The sequence below is a fragment of the Pygocentrus nattereri genome, chromosome 19 (assembly GCF_015220715.1).
Source record: "Pygocentrus nattereri isolate fPygNat1 chromosome 19, fPygNat1.pri, whole genome shotgun sequence".
Taxonomy (NCBI): Eukaryota; Metazoa; Chordata; class Actinopteri; order Characiformes; family Serrasalmidae; genus Pygocentrus; species Pygocentrus nattereri.
In genome coordinates, this window is record NC_051229.1 from 33,012,417 (window position 1) to 33,034,203 (window position 21,787).

At 41.0% G+C, this 21,787-nt stretch overlaps 1 protein-coding gene across 3 annotated transcripts in view; it reads left to right on the forward strand.

Moving 5' to 3' along the window:
• LOC108435486 (nuclear factor of activated T-cells, cytoplasmic 1-like) overlaps window positions 1–21,787 on the forward strand; it is a 79,927-nt gene that overhangs the window by 39,154 nt on the left and 18,986 nt on the right. For 2 of the 3 annotated variants that reach the window (XM_017711364.2, XM_017711365.2), the window contains exons 7-9: window positions 2,666–2,721; window positions 7,254–7,386; window positions 16,343–16,963. In XM_017711364.2, the coding sequence (XP_017566853.1) occupies window positions 2,666–2,721; window positions 7,254–7,386; window positions 16,343–16,963 (810 nt within the window). The remainder of the gene's footprint in view (window positions 1–2,665; window positions 2,722–7,253; window positions 7,387–16,342; window positions 16,964–21,787) is intronic. The other variant, XM_017711366.2, reaches the window with a different exon arrangement.

The window sequence follows — 21,787 nt, forward strand, 5'->3', positions numbered from 1 at the left end:
AGAGAAAAACAGCAAGTTAATTGGTGCCAATTAACTTTTGTCTTCCAAATATGTGGACTGTAATCCAGAAAAATCAAATAAACATCTTTCTGCCTCATTTCTGGAGGCCTCATATTCAGCACCTAAGTGACTTTTGGCTTAGACCAATCAACAGGCAATCAAACCCGACTCACTGCCTCATCAGCTGCGGTCTCACACACACACACACATTCAGAGAGCTGTGCAGGAGAAACGGAGACGCCCTCATAGTTAGTCGGGGTCACAGCACCAAAAAGCTTACTAACGTCTCAGCTATTTCTGCACTGCCGCACTGATCAATGGTGTGGTAGAGTTCAGTGCTTCAAGGCTGATTTGAAAAGCAGACTTTTAAATGTGCGTTTTGTGTGGTGTGGCATTACAGACAGACTGAGAGAATGAATTAGGGTGCATTATGTCATTGACTGGCCGCCTTGTTACCCTTTCGCTTGACGAAGCTGTAGCGTCTATTTCTTAAAATAACCCAGAGAAAAAAAAGAAGCAGGGAGTTTAAAATAAGCGAAGTGGGTTTAAGGGCAATGTTAAAAATGATTTCTAATTAGGATGACAACATAGAGAAATGTTGTGAGTAATAAAGAAGGGATGATGCAATCAGGGATCTGTCCTCGTGTTCAGCAGCGTGTGAAGCAGCCTGGAAATGAGCTCAGGTGGTTAAGCAGTAGGAGTGAAGAGTTATTCAGTGAACTACATTTACATTTGATTTATAAAACACGGCAGAAAAGTGAAGCGTCACTTTTCTTTCCACCAAACTGTAATATTAACTTTTCATCAAACTTAAATCACAGTAAAATGGATTCTCTTCCACTTACAAACACAAATGTGGTGTGGATTAAAAGTTATATTTGGACAAAAGTGCACTTCTGACAGATTTTCTCCACTCATTTCAGTGAGTAATAAATAATTAATGCTATTGTTATTGCTGGCAATAACTGTGACCTCAAAGTGACAAGTATACCTGACACAGTAATGCACTGATTCAGAAATGAACAGACATAAGAAGATTGTTGTGTTGATTATGCACTGCAAAAATAGCCTCTTGTCAAATGAAATTATCTTAAATGTAGTCAATATATCTAATACTTATTTTGAGATGGCTGTGCACTTATTTTTAAATGATTTCACCTATTTCTAGACAAATTTTAACGGTTTTAAGTAATTTTATTAACTATAGTGGTAGGTAGTTTTGCTGGTTGTAGCCTCTTAAACTCCTTGGAACCACCGGTGGCACCACTTCATCATATTCTTCATAACTTTCATATTTCATAAGCTATATTCAAAAGGTGCATGTCGTATGAGACTGTAACTGTCTTCTTTCCAGGCAAATAGATGGTTAATGTAATTTTAAACCTTTATAACAAAAGAAGCAGAACTCAATTTTTTTTACTGAAAGTCGATCCATTTTTCCACAAATCTGGGCTATCAACTATAAACAGATGACGTCTCTTCAGTGATCTGCTCTGTATAATTATTTTTATAAAATAATACAAAGAGCGTCTGAGATTTTTGGCTTTCAGGAGTAAATTGTAAGCATATAGCGATATGTGTGATCATAAAACACATGTTCTTCTAATTTGAGGGGAGCTCAAAAAATCAATAAATAAATAAAAAATTTCCCGATGTTACTGAATAATTTGCCTTGTGATTTGGTCATGTAAATTCAGATGGACAAACCAAAATATACCCTGGAGAATAAGAGGTTAAGCACATTGCTTAAAACAAGCAACAGTATCTGCCAGTGTAGTGAGATAATTCTACCTAATAAAAATACTTAAAACGTTTGAAAATAAGTTCATCTTAAAATAAGCTCACAGCAGTCTTAACAGGAGAAATCTTGGATATATCAACTAGATTTTTTCTTGTCATTTTACTTGACAAGATAGTATTTTTGCAGTGTGCTCTATTTTGGAGCACAATTTAGTGGTATAAAGCCTAAATAAAGCCTGTGTGTAAATCACATGCAATGTCTGCAGTGACTTGATTCTTTAAAATGCCCCATTTATTGCCATTATAAAGATGAGTTGGCTAATCTAAATGCTGTGCACTCATGTCAACACCGAACAACTCACACATGTATGAGGTGATCCATTTTTTCACTGTACACAAAAATGATAGATTACGGTTTTGTGCTAAGGTGGTGACGCCCTGCCGACAGTCAGCTACAGAGATGGCTACGACAACCTGAACTGAATCCATGTCATTGTTGTCTGAAGAAAACTGGAAAAAATAGCTAAATTTACTAATGTTTCAGAAATATTTGTTATATAATTGAAATAAAAAGGTGAAATAAACTCACTTAAATCTCACATTTTAGTGCCTGTGGTGAACTGATTCTGCAACTGTAGAACACCGAGTTGCTATGGCAAGAAGAAAATCAGCAGATTTAATATTGTTGTTATTAATGTATCATAATAGCCTAAACCCTTTTACAAATGCGCCGCCAACACCGTCGACACCATCACTACAATACATAACATATACCTGCCAGAGCCACTCGTACCAGCACTGTGATTTTGTGGCTTGTTTTTGACTCTGATTAGGAAGATAGAGCCTGTGTGAGGGCTTAATTTGTGGCGTGTTAAATCATCAGTTTATGAGATAAATGTTCATGTTGCATGTGTGTGTTTTTCAGATGGCCACCATGTTTGGGAAACAGAAGCCAAAATCGACAAGGACTCTCTCAAGCCTGTGAGTACATTTAGATGAATAATGTAAAAGTGGTGTTATTGCAGGACATTGTACATCTAAACATATCTGTAGACTTTGTATAATCATCCCACCTCTTTACAAGCTCGCAGTTTGATGCTCTTATATGATATTTATGGAGTATAGCCTCTTATTCTCAGGGGTATATTTTGGTTTGTCCATCTGAATTTACGTGACCAAATCGTAAGAAATTATTCAGAAACTGCATGAAATAAATGTAATTTAAAAAATTTTATTTATTCATATATTTTTTAAAGCTCCCCTCAAATTAACAATAAATATGTTTTATGATCACACATGTTGCTATATGCCTCCAGTTTAATGCTGAAAGCCAAAAATCTTAGACGCTCTTTGTATTATTTTATAAAAATAATTTTTACAGAGCAGATCACTGAAGAGATGCCATCTGTTTATAGTTTATAGCCCAGATTTGTGGAAAAATGGGTCGACTTTCAGTAGAAAAAAAAATTGTGAGTTCAGCTTCTTTTATTATAAATGTTTAAAATGACATCACCGTCTATTTGACTGGAAAGAAGACAGTTACAGCCTCAGACGACACCCACCTTTTGAATGTAGCTTATGAAATATAAAAGTTATGAAGAATATGACGAAGTGGGTTTTGGAACCGCCGGTGGTCTTGAGGAGTTTAAGACGTTAACTTTATTTTTTGTTTTTAAGTCTTCTAACTCTGATTTCTCTCCAGTCTGGGTTTTTTGATGATGCAAGCTTTGGTCAAACACTCTTGTCACTTCTCAGATACCCCCCTCCCCCCACCGCTCCCTCGCTCGCTCACTCTCTCGCTTTCTCTCTCTCTCTGTCTCTGATGTAACTTTTGCTCACTCATTACTCTCAGTGAAAAAGACCTCTGATTAGCTTGTGCAATACTAAGTGATCTTTTCACTGATTCGCTTTAGTCTCTAGTCTCACCTGAGACACAAATTAATGCTGATTGTGTCCCGTTTTCCATTAGATAACACAAACAGACACACACATGTACACACAAACATTTTGTCATCATCCTCATTTACTAAAGTGCAAACAGAGCTGGTTCTCAATTAGAGATACACACATACAGATGCAGCATCCTCATCCTCATTTACCACCATCTAATATAACAAGACCACCGTTCATTTATTTAATTTCTAGTCCAAACAGCCATAAAGCAGAATGTATTTATTTTACAGCATCAGAAAAAAAACATGAAAGAAAAGATAAAGAAAACATGTTTATCAGAAAATTATAAAAAAGCCTCACCAACTGCATATAATACAATTTGTTTTTCAGTATTCAGTTTGTTCGCTCTTTCTCTTTATTATAGCTTGTTTTCAGGAGAATCACTTACGATTTTTCAAAGAAATCTGCAGGAATATTTTTTCATTTCTGCTTCTTGCAGTCCAAGTAATTCATTCTTCTGCACTGCAATTTTCAGTCGTTGAGATACAGACAATGTAAATGTTCCCCTCAAAGGTACAATGGTTTTAACCCTTTAATGTGCTCACCAAGGTAAAAAGCAATGGAATTTTGTATTTTTGTTTTTTATTTGTTTGGGACGATAATAAAAACAAATGGTGTTTTTTATTTATTTATTTATTTGACCTCACAATTTTTAAAATATTCACGTCTACCAAACAGTCAAGGTGGCACTTTGTGGCATATATAGTGACTCAAAATGTACTCTACCAAATGGTTGAGCAGAACATTAAAGGATTAAGGTCCAATTGTGCTTTTCCCAGGTGAAAAGTGCATAATTGTACCTTTTCATAACCTAATGTTTTAAAACAGAACAATAAAATAAAAAGCCAAGAGACGAGACTGGGTGTGTAAAGTCAGTCCAGCTTATACAGGAATTTATGGTGTGATTTTGTTCCCTGACTAAAGTTACCAAAGACGCCACCCCAGTGACAGTTAAAGCCTTTTTTCTGAGAGTGTGAGGAGACCAGCAGCTTACGTTTGATTTGCAAATGTTCTTCTTTTTTGTCTATTTCCTTTTCTCAGTGAGTTCTTCTTGGCAGCTACACATCCTTTCAGACCCATAGCGCTGAGTTGTCTTCTCACAGTGGAAGGATGGACAGAAACACCTGTGGATGTTTTCAGATCTGAAGCAGCTTGATTCTCTCCTCTCTCTTAAAGACAAAATTTTAAGTGCTGTTTATCTGATGCAGTTTTGGTAGTTTAGGAGGTCTTGCACGGTTGTTAAGAGGCACATTTCCTTTGTAACTTTTATTCTTTTTTTTTCTTTTTTTCCTTTGGCTCTCTTTTTCCTTAATCAAGTTGAATATTTTATATCTAAACTCAGAAATATCTCCTGAAAAATGAAAAAGTTGTACTTAATGGCCATTTTGACTTAAAATTAAATAAACAAAGGATGGTTTGTACTTAACATTTAGAACCATGTTTTATTCCTCAGCTATATATTTATCACGCACACACACACACACACACACACACAAACATTCCCATTATCCACTTGCATTGCTGGGTCCACTCTTCATCTGAAGCATCGCTCCTGCTTGCTCACATGCCAAGAGCAGATTACACACGCGACTCTCACCTGCTGCGTTTTCATGAGGGAAATAACGAGAAAATAAACCACTCCCCAGCTCTGTCACACGTTCACTCAGAAGAAAAGAGAGCAGCTTTGCATATGGCTTTATTTTGGCCCTCGTGTTCCAAAAAGCTGTTTTTGTTTTGAGTTTAATTGAACAAACCCCTCTGTATTCAGCAGCATGAGGACGGGTCTCTTTCTGCCTGCTCTCAGAGTGGGATCAGTTTAGCAGTAGACAGACGTCTGTGTGTATGGGTTTGTTTTTGTGCACTTTTTAGGTCCTGCCAACCTACAGGACCAACCAAATTCTCAAGACTTAAAGTGTGAAGTACTTTCTTACAAAACCATCATATTTCTTCTTTTTTTGTAAGATCAATGAGAGACTTATGGTTAGGTTTAGAACATTTTTATTATATACTTATATATTTATAATACACGTGGGTCATTATTACATATAACATTATTATTACATAGAAATACTTGAATATCGTCGCTGTTGGAACAAAACCTGGTATGTACAAAACAGTAACTTTATAAGAGAAACAAAATTCATTGTTACCAGCAACTGGTGTTTTTACATTATGAAAAAAAATGGCAAAAGTGATGAAGCAAAGTTTTGTTTAGGCAGCGATGATGTATATAATACATGTGGAACTTTTACATACAGGTACTTAGATACATAAAACATGACATTTATACATGCATATATATGATATATATATAAAGCAGGTGTTACTTTGACCTTAAGGGGTTCTGTTTAAACTCAAACACCGATGCAACTTGTTTATTAGTTTTTGTCATTGTTTTTGTGTGTGTGGTTTTGCTTTTCTCATTACAGTGATGAGACCCATTGCGTCAGCTCAGCTAAACATGACCCTTCCCCTTCTACTAATTGGCCTTTAGGGCAAGCTGGTGTTAGGACTAGACCCACACTGGAAAATGACAGTGGGTTTGTTTAGGGGGGGTGTAAGGTTAACGACTTATAGACCAGTGTATCTATTTCGAGCACACAAACACGACAGTCCCTCATTCTGTCTCCCCTGATGCCATGTGAGGGCACAAACACACACACACACACCTAAGTGAAGTAGCCAGACGAGTGGTGCAGGGCTTCTGGTCATAACCTGCAGACAGGCCCACTGTTTAATAGACTGCAAAGTCAGCAGGAAGAGTTTCCTCTGTAGGTTCATTCCCTTCCATCCTCCTATCATGAGCCAGGCGCTCACTGACGTCGGCGCTGTGCCCCCAGCCCAGTCAGGAAAAGAGGGGAAGGGGTCATCTCACATCAGGAACTGCACTGGGGGCTACTACAGTCAGCTTTGTCCAAACACGCTGTAGCCCTTCTCAACTAGCGTAATATTCTCCCTGCAGTATTTCACCCTCTCTTTCGCACACTCTCCTCAGCCCACCCAGGCACTGATAAGGGACCCCGTAGCAAGGCAAACATTGTACTGAAGCAAAAGTAATATACATATATATGTATTCACTCTAAATACCGAACAGCATGAATATGTATATGCCAGAGATGTGCAACATGCATATATATATATATATATATATATATATATATAAAATTGAATGCTTATCTTTGGGTGCCCATGAGTAAATGGCTTATTTTGTTGATATAAATAAAAAAGTTTATGATAAATAAAAAAATATGTTAGTCATTGTATATATACACACACACACACACACACACATAGACAGATACATTGATATAGATAATTTCCATCAATGTTGAATGGAATGAGTTAAAGTTGAATAGCTGAGATGGATCACAGTCTTTAGGATTCATTTCCTGTGTTTCATGAGAAAACTCATAAGAATTGGCAGCGTTTCACCCACAGGCTTTGTCGGGTTATTGATCGGATCACTAATGTTTGGACACGGACAGGACGGCACACATTCCTCTATTATTCAGTCTGTGTTTCAGTGCTACGCTAATGCTGTGTTCTCTTGTTTTTGACAGACGTCCCTGGTGGTGGAGATCCCACCATATCGCAATCAGCGAATAGCCAGCGCTGTACCTGTCAGCTTCTATGTGTGCAACGGCAAGAGGAAGAGGAGCCACTACCAGCGCTTTACTTACCTGCCTCCAAACGGTAAACCCTCATTCCTTCTAACGCTCACTTTCGCTCTCTGTTCTCTTGCTTTCTGCTTGCTAACCTGTTACATTTATCAGAGGTTACTAAGGGTTGTTAAGGGTAATGTGACAAAACATGTACTTGAAGATGTTGTATGGCAAATATATAAAATGTATGACAATATTTAGTTCTTTTATGGTTTGTACAGGGGAGGGAATTACTGTACACTGGTTGTTGTGATATGCAGGCTCTATATAATTCATCTTGAAGTGTTGTTGTTTTTTTTTTAATACATGCAGTTGTTCAGTGCTGTGGAAGTACAGACAATGCCCATATGGTCATAAAAGTGTATTTGTCATGATAACATCATATTGACCACCCATGGATGTTACAATCAATGGCAAGTGTGAGACTCTGACATGTCTGGCTTACCTCTCTCCAAGCTGAAAGCACCGCAGCCACACACAACTTAGTGCAACTCTGCCATAACCTGGAGAGAAGGTGCGATGTGAGCATTGTTTATTTTGTTGCGGTGTTGCATTTTCCTGCAATGAGGTGTAGCAGCTGACTGCTGGAGCCTGCAGGCAGTGTTTATGTAGGGGAGTCTTTTTCACACACACACACACACACACACCTCCCACAGGTCCAACACTGCTCAGACAAGCCACAACCTGAAGAAGTGTGACTCTTCACTCACTGGGCCTACACACTAGACAGATGTTAAAGAAATGCTTCAACCAAGTCTAATAATAACTAATAATGAATGAGATAAATACCCACTAGCTGTCAGTCACTGTTAGCCACATAGCATTTTGACCTCTGACTTCAGTAAAATGCCATTGATCTGTTAATCCTTCGGAACGGTGTTTATACAAGAGAACTCCTGTAGGCTATAGCTATGCACCATATGAGCTTCTTTCTTCATGGTAGCGGGTGGAGCCTAATATCAGAGTAAACATTCTGGTGAAGCAGCAGCTGCAGAGCTCACACTTTGGTTCTGTGCAGGAGTTGGTCCAGTGCAAAGTCAGGAGCTTTTTTTTTGTAGGTTTTTCTCACATTTTTCCTGAAAATGTATGAAAACAAGTACACACACACACACACAAACACATACACAAACACACACACACACACAGCAGAACAACCACAGATGAGTTGTTTACCACAGTATAACAGAACAGTAATAAGTGTATGTAGCCTGGTACTTGTGGGAAAATTACACCAGTCACCCCAGTTGTATAGTGGCTCAGCGGTATAGTATTTACTCTGAATAGTGCTTTTGGTATTAATCTCACGTGACACTGTAAATTTAGATAAGCCATTAATGACTGCATTAAACAATTTCCTCGTGATCCAAATTCAGACACATGTCAGCTGAGTACCGCATGTGAGTGTTACAGTGCCTCATCCTACAGTTTCCCTCATGGTAATTTAATGACCCATGATTCAGTTCAATCTCATTTCATGATACTGGGTTTATGATGGGATGTTCTCACAATATTTAGTGCAATATTTCAAATAAATTACTATGAAGCACCCAATGTGAATTTTTAAGTCTGATTTTAGTGATTTTGCTGATTTTATTAGCCTTTTATTACCCAGAAATTTCACTCTTTTTAGGTCAAATGAACACACACACAGGGTCGCAGGGGGAGCTGGAGCCTATCTCAGCTGTCATTGGGTGGAAAGGCAGGATACACCCTGGACAGGTCACCAGGCCATCACAGGGCAGACATTCACATACTCACTCACACCTAGGGGCAATTTAGCATGTCCATTTAGCGTGACTGTATGTCATTGGACTGTGGGAGGAAACCAGAATACCCGGGGGAAACCCACACAGACACGGGGGGGAGCTTTTTCTATAAAGGCAACAAAACCAAAGAAATATATATTTAATTTTTATAGGCACACAAGGACAAATACATATTGATGTTTTGTTTTATTTTTTTATTTAGTTATTAAATATTATGGTGTCAGGTACTCCGGGTTATATTTAGTTTAAATCTAATGTTGTTCTTGCTTTTGGTTGAGTGTAGTTAGGCACCATGTTATTAGTTGGTCCAGGACTCTTTTTGGTCCAGGACTCTATTTTGACAGACACTGAGGGGAATAAGGTAGGAAGCTTCAGTAGCCTAGTTAGCTAACAGAAAACAGTAGAGCCTGAGCAGCCTGTGTGCTGCATGTTTTCCCCTTTGCTGCAACTGTTTTGAGATGAATTTCCATTAAAGCTGAGTTAGGGCTGATGTCGTAAGATGGTTGAGTGTGTTTTAAAGTTGCTGTGTAGCTGAATGGTTACTCGTCTGGGACAGCAGGTTTAGTCCCAGCACAGAGGAGCAGGCTTGTAACGGTTTGTGCCAGTAATGTGATGATTTCTCTCAATCACTGTGTGTATGAGGTAATTAGTTCTGTTCTGTCATCGCCACACTAACGATGTGTCTATTGTGGAAACTCATATCACGATAACGATGAAAACACGATTTATCGCGCAGCCCTAATGTCAGTTATCGGCCCAGGGCTATTGGGTATATAAATACATTCCGGTTTACAACTGCTGCGTCTGCTTGTCCAGCCTCTACACTGTTAGGTAGTAAGAGGTTGCGGTGTGTGGGTTTACTGGGTTTACATGGTTGAAGTATTTGACGAGTACAATGAAACGCTTTTTTGACAAACTCACTCACAATGTCCACAATGCAAACAATAACAATGTGAGGACGAACGGTGACAAACAGCCTGCTGGAAAAAGAGAACTGCTTAATTGTTGTCTATGTTTAGAGAGACAGAGAGAGAGAGAGAGAGAGAGAGAGAGACAGAGAGAGAGACAGAGAGAGAGAGAGAGACAGAGAGCGAGAGAGAGAGAGAGAGAGAGAGAGACAGAGAGAGAGACAGAGAGAGAGAGAGACAGAGAGAGAGAGAGAGACAGAGAGAGAGACAGAGAGAGAGAGAGAGACAGAGAGAGAGAGAGACAGAGAGAGAGAGACAGAGAGCAAGAGAGAGCGACAGAGAGAGAGAGAGAGAGACAGAGAGAGAGAGAGAGAGAGAGAGAGGGACATGGTAATGTTGCTGTCATCACTTCCTGTCTCACTCGTGTGAATCTGTCCTGCCTGCTTTTTGCGGACCACTTCAAGCACAATTGTGGTCGTTGACGTTTCTCATAAAGAGCATCTCACACACTCCAGTGTCTGACTGCAAAACAGACACACACACAAAAGCCACCGGCTGTGAAAACCGCTTCTAAATTTAGCCCCACTTTCTTTAAAACCGGAAGGACGACACAAACACGTTGCGGTCTGTGGGAGGTTTTGAAAATAACCCTCACTTTCCATTCATCTGACATGCGATGATGCCCTGTAATCAAATGACAACTTGCAACCAGACTGAATTCTGACGTTTCACTTGTACCTACTGAGCAATTAAGGCCATGACTTGCTCCAGTTACATAGACAGCAAGCAGAGTTTAGGCTTCACATGCAGATTCAGACAAGCCTCAGATTTGCTTTCCATTCTGTAATTATTCATAAGCTTGTTTTTATCAGAACATATTCATCTCCAGAGAGACGTATTGTTTGTGCCGTGCAAACATAATTTGTTTCTTATCTGTGTGTAGCAGCGTGTAGGATATGCATTATTGTTGATTAGTTTTTGGTTGTGAGTCAGACACACACACACACACACACACACACACACATAAACGCAATGGCATTCTCCACTACGTTAGACTGAGATAAGCCTGATCGATGCTGAAATAGAACTATATTTTTCCAATTCGTTTTTAGTCACATATGATTGTTATTTTATTTGGCGCCACAACAGTGCTGTTTCTTTAGCATTTGGCAGTTGAATTGAAATTAGTGATCATTTTACCCATTTTATGAGCTACGATGTTTTAAAGAGGGAGATTTTTGTAAATAATTGATTCAAGATGTATAGCATGTATAGAGAATGTCAAAATGAGATGACTAAATCTTTTGCTTTTGTGTGAAAACAGTACTTGGGAAGTGGGACTGTGTTAGAGATGACACAGTACCACTTTTTCTTTTCTGATACTAAAATCATTTTTAGCCTAGGAATGTATGAATGTGTAGGAATGTGGGATTTGTGGAGTCAGTACCAATATACAATATTTCATGTACATATTTGTCAATACCGATGCTAATTCATGCACAATTATCTAAAAATGCATACATTTGAACTAGATCTGCCTAGATTAGCATTAGAAAGAAGTATAACATTTATTTGTTTACAAATGCAGGAAAATGAATAGCACATCACTGTATCTTCAAAATAATAACTTTACAGAAGAAGGAAAAAACATACTTTACTTTCAATGTAAGTCAATGGAAACAGACTTTCCCAAGTAATTTTGGGTCATTTATTGTTTTAGGAGATACAAGGTTTTGTTCCTACAGCAGCGATATAGACGTTGTGACACAGTAATGGATTGCAATAATACATCACCAAATATGGGTTTGAAGTGTCTGTCATATCTAAGCATCTGTCATGTGTATTTTTAAAAACATATATCTGCCAATACGGATATGATATGAAAACATCGTGCATCCCTAATCAAAACCTTGAGCATCAAGAATTACCCATATTGCTTAGCTTTAAAAACAACTACTCTTTTAAACAGGGGTGTCAAACTGATCCACTAAATGGGCCATATTAAAAAAATCTCAGCAAATTTGTGGGCAAGCTGTGTTTTTATTTCACTTTTACTTAACCTCGTGCCATGACCTGAACGGACCACTGTTTATTCAAAACATACCATAATTCCAACAGCAAAATAAGCACTTAATACTTATTCAAAAATAATTCTAAATAAACATAAATTGATTTAGGTAGCTTTTTTTTAAACTGCCTATTTGCTTAAATTAGACTCCAGGCATGTTTTCTTTTTGTGTAACCGCTGACCCACAGATTGTTGCTGGAGGGTCAGAACACACACTATGTTTCAGAGCATGATGGGGACTGTAGTGCAACTCAGCATGGAACAGGCTAATAATAGAGAGCTAAAATAATTGCATGGGCAGAATAGGACCGTGTCATGGGCCTTGTGTTTGACACGCGGGCTTTAAAATAAGCCACTTTTAAATGAAGCACATCACTTAAGATGATCATCTCTAAATAAGCTGTCATGCTTAAACTACTCAGATACTGCCTGATACCAATACCTGCTATCAGATCAGTGCCACCTCCGGTTTGTGTATCTCTGGGTGTGAAGTGTCCAAATCAGTAGACAGTGAGATATGAGTATAGCAAGTCACGCTCCTTTCCTCAGTCCTGATGTGAGCGTTGCTTTTCCAGTCACGCTTCCAATAACTCTTGCGTGTTTGAAGTCGTGACATGGCGTCTTTTTCGTTTGTTTCAAATGAGAAACATTCTTTCAAACCACATAAAACAACACAGGCTAAAATTGCTGGCACTGAGGGAAGCCCACTTGAAGTCAGTTCTCGGAATCCCTTTATTTTTACAAGCACTTCGAAGATTCCTCCACAAGATCGAGTTCTATTAATAACACAAACGGCAGCACCTCTTTGGCTGAGAACTGTGGCTGTTTTGAAGGAGACTGCGTGTTAAAAAAAAAAAGCAACATGGAGCACGTAAACGGGGGCTGGATGACCGCTCACTGTGTAATATTCCAACCAGTCGAGACTACAAGCAAAAACCGAAACCTGACTAAGCATCATAAAACTGTCCACGTGCCCCTCTGCGTGTGGTGTTACGCCCACACCGCAGAGCGTGTCAGTTTTCCAGTGATGGCAATGTGTCCCATACAGGACATGGAGAGTTGTGGTCCAGCTTTAGAAACTGACTGTTTGCCAGTTTAGAGGGAACGTGCTGCTTCTTGGCACCATAGTTTGTGGTTGTGTAGAACTGGACTATCTTACGCAGGGCAGGAGTTGGCATAGGTTTGGGCCAGTGACAGACAGAACCAACTGGACCATACTGGCCACCAGCTGCCTGCCAGATTGCTTCTGCCCAGGGGCTTGTAATTATGGCTAGGCCCTCGTGACGTAATTAAGAGTCACCTGTGTCACATGGAGACTCCTTCATCCTTTCCTTCTGTCTCAAATATCAAAGCAGTAAGACTGCATAAGTATTTTGCTTAAAATATTGTATTTAGCATAGATATATTGATGTGTAGTTAATGGGTACTGATATATTGATTTCTTTTTACCCAGCAAAGATAAACAATTATACACCCATGTGTCCACATAGAACATATTTATATATTTATATAGAGATAGCACTGATATAATACCAGCAGAAAATGGTACAGGAAAAAAGGAACAAGTCTAGCCTAAAATATTTCATATTTACTCACTGCATGATATAATATAAAGCAAAGCAAAGCAGTGATAACAATAGTAGCCACCTGTAATCTATAATTAGCATAAGCCTATCTAGCCAATTGCTTTATTTTAAACTGGTAAATCACCCAGTCTTTATGGTTTCAGTATGGATATTAGTATCATAAAAAGTAGTCTCTCTAATATTTATATAACTCATCTGATGAAAAAAGGATGATCAAAGATGTCCCTTTATGAGAACCTCATACTCAATATATTTAATATACACCGCAGGGCTGATGAGTAAGAGGGAGAGAAACCATGGGCAAAAGGAAAAAATCAGAGAAAAGAGTGAAAAAACAGCGCAGTGTAAAGTATCTGCAGGCCATAATCGGCTGGGAGTTGGGAGGAAATCAGAGGCAGCTGGGGATGAGGCTAACAGGGTGAATCTTCACGCCACGCTGCAGATTCCCAGTGCTCAGAGCAGGCTGGAAGGTTTTGTCAAGCCTGGCCCAGGGCCCTCAGCCTGGAGGCTGAAGGAGAAATACGAGAAGGTGTCGGTATAACGAGACAAAAACAGAGCCACAGCTCTATGGAATTTTCTGTTGATGCGTAAATTTAAAGATTAAGTATGCAACCGAAGCGACGGAGGGACTGAATCAACGAAGGTAGACCGTACATCAGGGCTGGTCTTTGTGGTGCAGATTAAGCCTAGTATTGGACTAGTTTCTTTAGGTCATTGGCCTAGGTTTTATTTAGGAAAAGAAGGTATTTTTACACGTATTACATGGACTGAAAACTTTCAAAAGCAAAATCCCTTTGGTTTTGTATGTTTTCCAGCACCGTGTGCATAAGGTCAGCTCCACTCGCTGTTGCAGATTGAGCAAAGTGTATTGCATGGTGTTGAGTAGTCTAGTACTTAACCAGGACACATCATTTTCAAGGTGATTTAGGCAAAGAGCATCATTCCAGACACACAAAACAACATCCAGGCCAAGGCTGGTAGGTGTAGTCTCCTGGCGCCAGCATTGAGCTCCAGAGGAAGGGCTTTGGGACAGCCATGGGTCCAGGGAGCCGCTCACTAGCACCATGCAGGTCGCAGGGGGACACCGTGAGCACTCCCACGCCACTTAGAGCAGACAGCAATGACGTAAATCTGCGGCGCACTGGGGACACGGAGAAGGCACACGCCGGCCAAGGGTGTGAAAGATCGGTTTCGTTAAAGAACTAATGACATACGGCGATGGAACAATAAAAATTGTTAAACTCATCAGAATTCAGAAAAAAACTGCTTCTGTTAGTGAAATCTGTCCCTCTCAGTATGAATCCTAAACTTATTTTTCTATCATCCAGTTGTTTACAGAGTGTAAACGACATTCAGAATCTCTTTGCATATCAATTTTGATCAGTTAACAGAGATAATCTTCTATGTTCAAGAAAGTCAGTGTACTTTGCAAACAAATGTGGAGTTATCTGAACTGCAGCGGGTGGTCAGTGGACCTCCCTCTGGTGTCTTTCTCCAAGGTTTCTTCAACCACAGGCTGGGCAGACTCACTCACCCAGTTCTAAGTACCTTAATCAAAATCAAATCATTTTCTCTCCCTTTTTTTTTCATCCGTTAGAGCAACAATTGCTTCTCCAGTGTGGAGCCCCTGGGGTCTAAGGCTCCTACAGCAGCTCTCTCTTTCAAAATGCTCTTTTATAGCATATTAGAGCTGGAGCCCAATCCAAAGAAAATAGGCCTTTTCATTATTAGAGCCAGCTGTGGAGCTCTCCTCTGATGACTCATCCTTTTTTCTTTCCCTTTTTTGTCATTTTCTTCTCTGTTTTCTTTTTGCTTTTTTCCCTTTTTTCCCCCTTTCGCTGGGGTAGTTGATGACACACGCACACACACACTGGTTCACAAGAACTGATTAGATTGAATCAGTTTGGGAGGGTATCCCGACTACAGTGTCTCACTTGTATTCCTGTAACCCTCTCACACTTGCCAGTTTTCACTCCTCTTACATATAAAGCACTTTATTAATGCAGTAATTGTAAGATTTCTATAGTGCTGTTATAATTGTAACTTCATAATATGTAATACTTTAAGCTCTACTGTAATACCTTTCATGCAATATTGCTGTAATACAGTCTTATAGTTATCTGTAATAGTTATATAGTACCCTATAGAAAACTAAAGGATTTGTCTGAATTTACAATAAGATACAAATAGCAAACCTCCATACATTTCTATAGAAAGTCTTACTTTAGTTCTGAAATCCTATACAAAGGTTTACGATAGTTCAGCAGTTCTCAAACTGAGGGTCAGAGAGGGACAATAAGAGGGCCGCAGAAAAATTTGCGAAGTTACATCTCCACTTAGTCATTTTTCATTTTGCAAGTTTACTAAATCTGATAAAAAGTGCTTGGTTAAAAATCTTAGTTTTTAATAAACATTATTAAAACAATAGCAGTGACAGTGCCAGGCCAGTTGCAGAGAAAGCTAAAACATGGCCCTCATTTGTTAAGTGAAATTAATGACAACAGGGTGAGGAAGGAAGCAAATAGGGGTGAGGGTGATGCAGTGGCATCTACTAACTACAAAGAGGCCTTTATAAAAAGCCTTTAAAGCCATAGGCCTTTAGTTACTCGTTACCCGTTCACCTCCTCTGATTCTCTCTTGCGCTCGTCTTCTTTTGCAGTTCCTATGATAAAGACAGAGCCGACCGATGACTATGAGACACAGGGCGCTCCCAGGATGCCCATGCACTCAAAGCCCTTCTACAGTCAACAGAGACTGCCTCCCATGATGCCTTTGAGTGACACTGACCCCTGCATGGTGGGCGGCTACTCTCCCTGCCCTCCCTGCCCCGCTGCCATGCCTTGCTCCTCCCCCGGCTCCAGCCCTAAGCTCCATGACCTATCACCTATCCCCTTCCCTAAGTGCCTAAGCAGTAGCCCCACTCACTCCACTATGCCTGGTAATGTGGCCTCCCTACAAGACACACCTACACACCCCAGCCTGGCCCTGCCCAGCTCCCCTGACCACACCTCCCTCACTATGCCCCACCCCCAGGGTAGTCCACACCTCAGCAGCCCCTCTTATCATCCTCTCTACCCCAGCAGTAGCCCCTCCTCCTCTCCCACCTCCCACCCCTCTACGCCTGGTGCTGCAGCGGAAAGCCCCTACCTGCCCCCCTTTGGGTCTGCCCAGCCAAGAGGAAGCCCGTCCAGCCTGTTGGCAGAAGACAGTAGCTCCCCTGCACTGTCCGTCACCATCAAACAGGAACCGCAGGAGCTTGACCAGATGTACCTGGATGATGGTAGGTCACTGCAATAGTACTGGCTTAATGCCATGGCACATTGACCGAACATTCTGCGACAAACACCAACATTCAAATCTTGAATGAGGTTGGAGTATATTCTAAAGCAGAAGTCACCAACCAATCTCCTGGAGATCTACCTTCCTGCAGGTTTTTTCAAACCAAATGTAACAAAAAGACTTCTGAAGGCAAAAATAAGAGGGATTAGGTTTGAGGTTTGGCGCAAAAGTGGACCCAGAAAGTAGATCTCCAAGATCAAGATTGGCGACCACTGTTCAAGAGGATCCCAGTTGGTAGAATATAATGTGAGAGTAAAGTAAATATAAAGTAAATATAAAGTATTTATTTAAACCCAACATTTGGATTTGCTGTGGCCTCTTTGCTTTAATGTAATTTGCACCAAAAGCATTTGTCTGATGCACAGATACGCCTCTATTTCAGTCAGTGTTTCAGTGGATTGCTCAGAGGCACTAGACATTAGACTAATGACTCATGCATGTCATGGACATGCAGGTTTGTGGTCAGATTTAAACATACTAGAAAATGTTTAACTGGAAAAAATCAGAAGGAAAAAAAGTGCTGATATTCATGGTGGATTTGTTCTTTGCTTACACCATTTACAGGTATCTGACATGCCATGTCTGGTGTGAATTTGGGGTAATAGTCATAGATAAACAGTGTTACAGTCAGTGCTGTAATGTCATCCAACATTAATAACACTGTGTGCTTTAAGGTTACATACTGTTAATCTCAGAGCAGACCCACTCAGCAAACCCCAAAATAATCAAAGGTTATATCGGTGTGCCAGACCTGTTTGTGATTTTTGGAAAGTCTTGAATGCTCTTCCTTCTTCACACTGGCGTATTGTCGCTAATCCCAACTGTCAGAATGTTCTCATTCGTTATGACTTCTTCACATTACACGATTCCCCCCAAAAACCCACAAAATCTTTCACACAACAAGCCAAAATATTCCAGAATGGCATTCATTCGATGTGGTTCTTTCAAACAAGCTTTACCATCTGCGTTCTGCTGTAATCCCTGAATAGCCTTCTAACATGGTGAGCTCGTACCAATGATGAAACTGTGGTGAAACAGTCATTAGAGGCTGCTGGGTCAGTGTGCACTGGGCTTTACAACAAGTAACCATGGAACTTTATGTTAGACATTTCTTGTTTACTATGATATTACAAATTGTCATAGTGGGTCGTATTAAAAAACTGTTGCACGCTGTTTGAGCCCCACCAGCTGCAGGTGCACAGATGTGTGTGTGGGTGTGCATACATGCCGGAAGTATGAATCCACTTGTTATGCGGCGGTGGTAAATTAGCACAATGGGATTTCAAACAATCTGTCCAAACACTGCGGGCGCGCAGGAGGTCAGAGGTCAGGCTGGGAGCGGCCGGGCGAAAACAGTGGCACACGCATGGCAGTCTAGCCTGTTGACTCGAGCCCTAATGAAGGAAGCAAAACAATAGGTAGGGGTTTCCTGAGGTGAGAGCTGCTCAGTTTTTTTTCCAGAATTCGATTTGAGGGGCACGAGGAGTGGAGAGGGGGTTGAGGCATTTGTTTTCACTCTGCCTCCCCGTGGAGCCTCCTGCGCTGAGCTGGCGTCATCAAGGGAGCCTGGGGGGTCACCGGGGTCTCCCCTGGCTATGTGCCCAGTGACACCCGTGGGGGTGTTGAATGTTTAGCCCTGAACCCTCCCGCTGTTCCTCTAATAATTACCTGTGGTCCTTGCCCCCTGGTCACCTGTGGCTACTGGCTCTCTGTTGAATATTCTGTGTTCTGGCTAGGGAGGTGATAGTTCCACTAAATAAGGCCAGAAATAAAGTACTAAAAGGCAGGGTAGGGCAGGGCAATGTACGGACAGCACCCCTTTCCCCGCAGCTCTGCTTCACGCCAGCTATAAACAGTGTTCTTTTATTGCTTACAGTGAAAGCAGGGTTAGAGGTGGCTATTGTGCTCTTGAGAGGACATTGTATGATTGTGTGTGTGTGTCTCTGTATGTCTGCCTGTGTGGGTGGGGGGTATTTAAGGGCTGAGCAGAAATTGAGTTAGAATGCAGCTTTCACTAAATCTGTCATCTCAGTGTCCTCAGCTCATAAATAAACAACACGGAGGGATGCAAGGTCATCTATTTGTCATCAGCCCCTGTTAATAGCGTCAAACGTAGTCCGAAGTGGCATTTTGAAAGTCATGTCAATTCACGCTTGCTCTGCTAGTGTTTATCATCTGTCTGCTGAGAGCAGATCCAAGCAGAGAACAAAAGAAATTGAATAACCCCTCAGATATGGAGTCGAACTTCTTCAAGCATAAACTACATAATGTCGGACGACATGTTTATTCTTGTGTCGTGAACTATGGCAGCATTAAGTCAATAGAGATGAAACTCTAGCCCTGTTTGATGCTGTATGAAAGCTTGTTATTGGATCGTTTTACCTGGTACCTCAGCCCAATGTGAAAGTATTCCAAATTTCCTCTGTGCTCACGTTAAAAAAAACAAGAGTAACCTCGTTTCCGTGTTCCCCCGTACCTCATCTCCAGTCACTTTAGCTCTCGGCCGTGCCTCCATACCTCCGCCTCGGTGGCCAAATGCATTCAGCCTGCGATTACAGTTGCATTAAGCAAGCTGCAGGAATGCGTATTGATTGGCCGGGGCCCTCCAGAGCGCGTCTCGTAAAACCTCGATCAGGCTGCCATCTCGTGCACTCTAATGCCTGAATAAGCGTCTGTGGTCGGCTGCTGGAGTCCCGGTAAGTGTGCGGTGGTAACTGCATCCTCCGAAGGCATCTGCCTGCCCCTACCCCCCAACCTCCCACCTCCACCACCTCCCAGGCTCTGCACTCTTTCAAACGAGCTGAAAAACGAAATAAACAACTTTGGTGCAGGAGGGATCGCACAAACCCCCTCCCAACTCTTCCTCTCCCACCTGCATTACTTCAGTGTAAATACATTATATCCTAGCAAAAGTAAGCTTTTTAAATGGAAGTAACACATCTAATATTTCTCTTTATGAGATTGTTATAAGAATACTATAAGATTAATCAGCCTGTTTAACTTATTTTAAGCAGTTTTATCAAGTGAGATTATCTTAATCTATAATTGACCTATCCATGCAAATGTGTTCTTCTGTAGCTACCATTTGTACAGACTTTAGAGAGCATTGGCAAAATTGGTAAGACAAATTTACACAAATGAAATTAAAAAATAAATATGAGTTTAAAATGTAAGAAAAACTTTCCTACAACCATTTCATAATAAAAAATATAATGCCTACTTTAAAGATGTTTTCATTTGCCAAGATATCATTTATAGGCCTTCAGGGCTGCTAGCAAGAGAAACGATCATCTCTTTTTCCTCAACTAGTGGAAGGGAGGCCTTTGGCATTATGGCATGGATCGGGGGCCCCCAGGCTGCTGTAGATGTCTTCTGCTGGACACTCGAGAGGCCAGCCGCACACTCATGGGCCTCTGATCCACCGCGGCGGAAAACCTCTCTCAGGGAAAGAGCCACTCGAGATATTACTCAACTTCTCAACGGCTGGCTGGCACACCAGCAGGGGCTCAGAGATTATGTGAATTTGTGCATATCTGTGCGTGGGGCGGTTATTTATGAGCCCCTGAAAGTTCCCCACCACTTAGCACAGTCTTTAGACCTCCAGCCTGTTGCTAACTACTTGAAAGGATGTTATCATCACTGCTCTCCATTTTCACTAGCTGCCTCTGTAATCCACTTCTCTTACGAGTGTCGTTCTAACTGCAGTAGCTTCTTTGCTGAAAGGATCCAAGTAAACAGATGCTTATCCAGTCAAGTGCTGAAGGTTAGCAGGGCCAATGCCAAAAATCGAAGGATCGCTTGGAAAATTCTTTTGCTACTTTTAAATCTATAGCATGCTTCAACGTTGAAAAAAAACTTCTACCCTCCGTCATCTTTTTTTTTTTTTTAATTACATTACTTTGTGTAATTGTTCCTGTGTCTAGCACTTGCGTAATGCAGCCTGCGGTCTCTAACTGGGCAGCATCCAATAACAGCCTTTGTTGGGTCATTCCCTCCTCCTTCTGTATTCCACAGCAATTTACAATGCATATGGCAAGGAGTGAGAAAAAAATTGCATGCATATGGCATCAGGGGGAACAATAGCGGGCTGTTTGAAAACAGAAGTACGGATTTCGCGTCAGACTCGTTTTCCTCACTAATTAAGCAGTAAAAGGGCGGCTGGAAGGCCGAGATGCTGGAACGCATGGTCACAGTTGCTGAGGAGAAACGGCTAGGGTGACATCATGCTCCCTCGTGTGTGTATGTGTGTTAGAGTTAGCGTGAGCTAAGTCACTGGCTTTGCCTTTCATTTCAGTATTGGCTTACAGTTCACTTATCGTTTTAGAACTTAAATGACTAAAGCTCAAAGTGGGTGGCTTTCACCCCTGGTTTTCTTTTGTTTCATACGTTTTTACCCATATGTGTTTGTGACTGTGTATGCGTGGGGGTGCTGCACAGCGGCTGATGTTTGTCTTCTCTCGTTAGCTACCAGCATGAGGAGTGAAATCATGAAGTCTAGTTCTGAGGTCACTAATCAGAGTGGCAGATTCTCTCCAGCTGTGCTCCTGAATACACAGGGCCTCTGTTCACTGGAGTCTCATAGAGGAGCCCCAGCACTGACAGGACTGGCTCGAGGAGTCAGAGGCAGAGCCACTGGCCCCTTAACCTGCCTGATTTTCTTTACCGTAGAGTTAGAGCTTAACACTGTAAAACGTCTATCTCTAATGGGACAACACTTTAAAGTTTTCTGTGCCTCATCTAGCACCTCCATTGGGTTTTCCATACT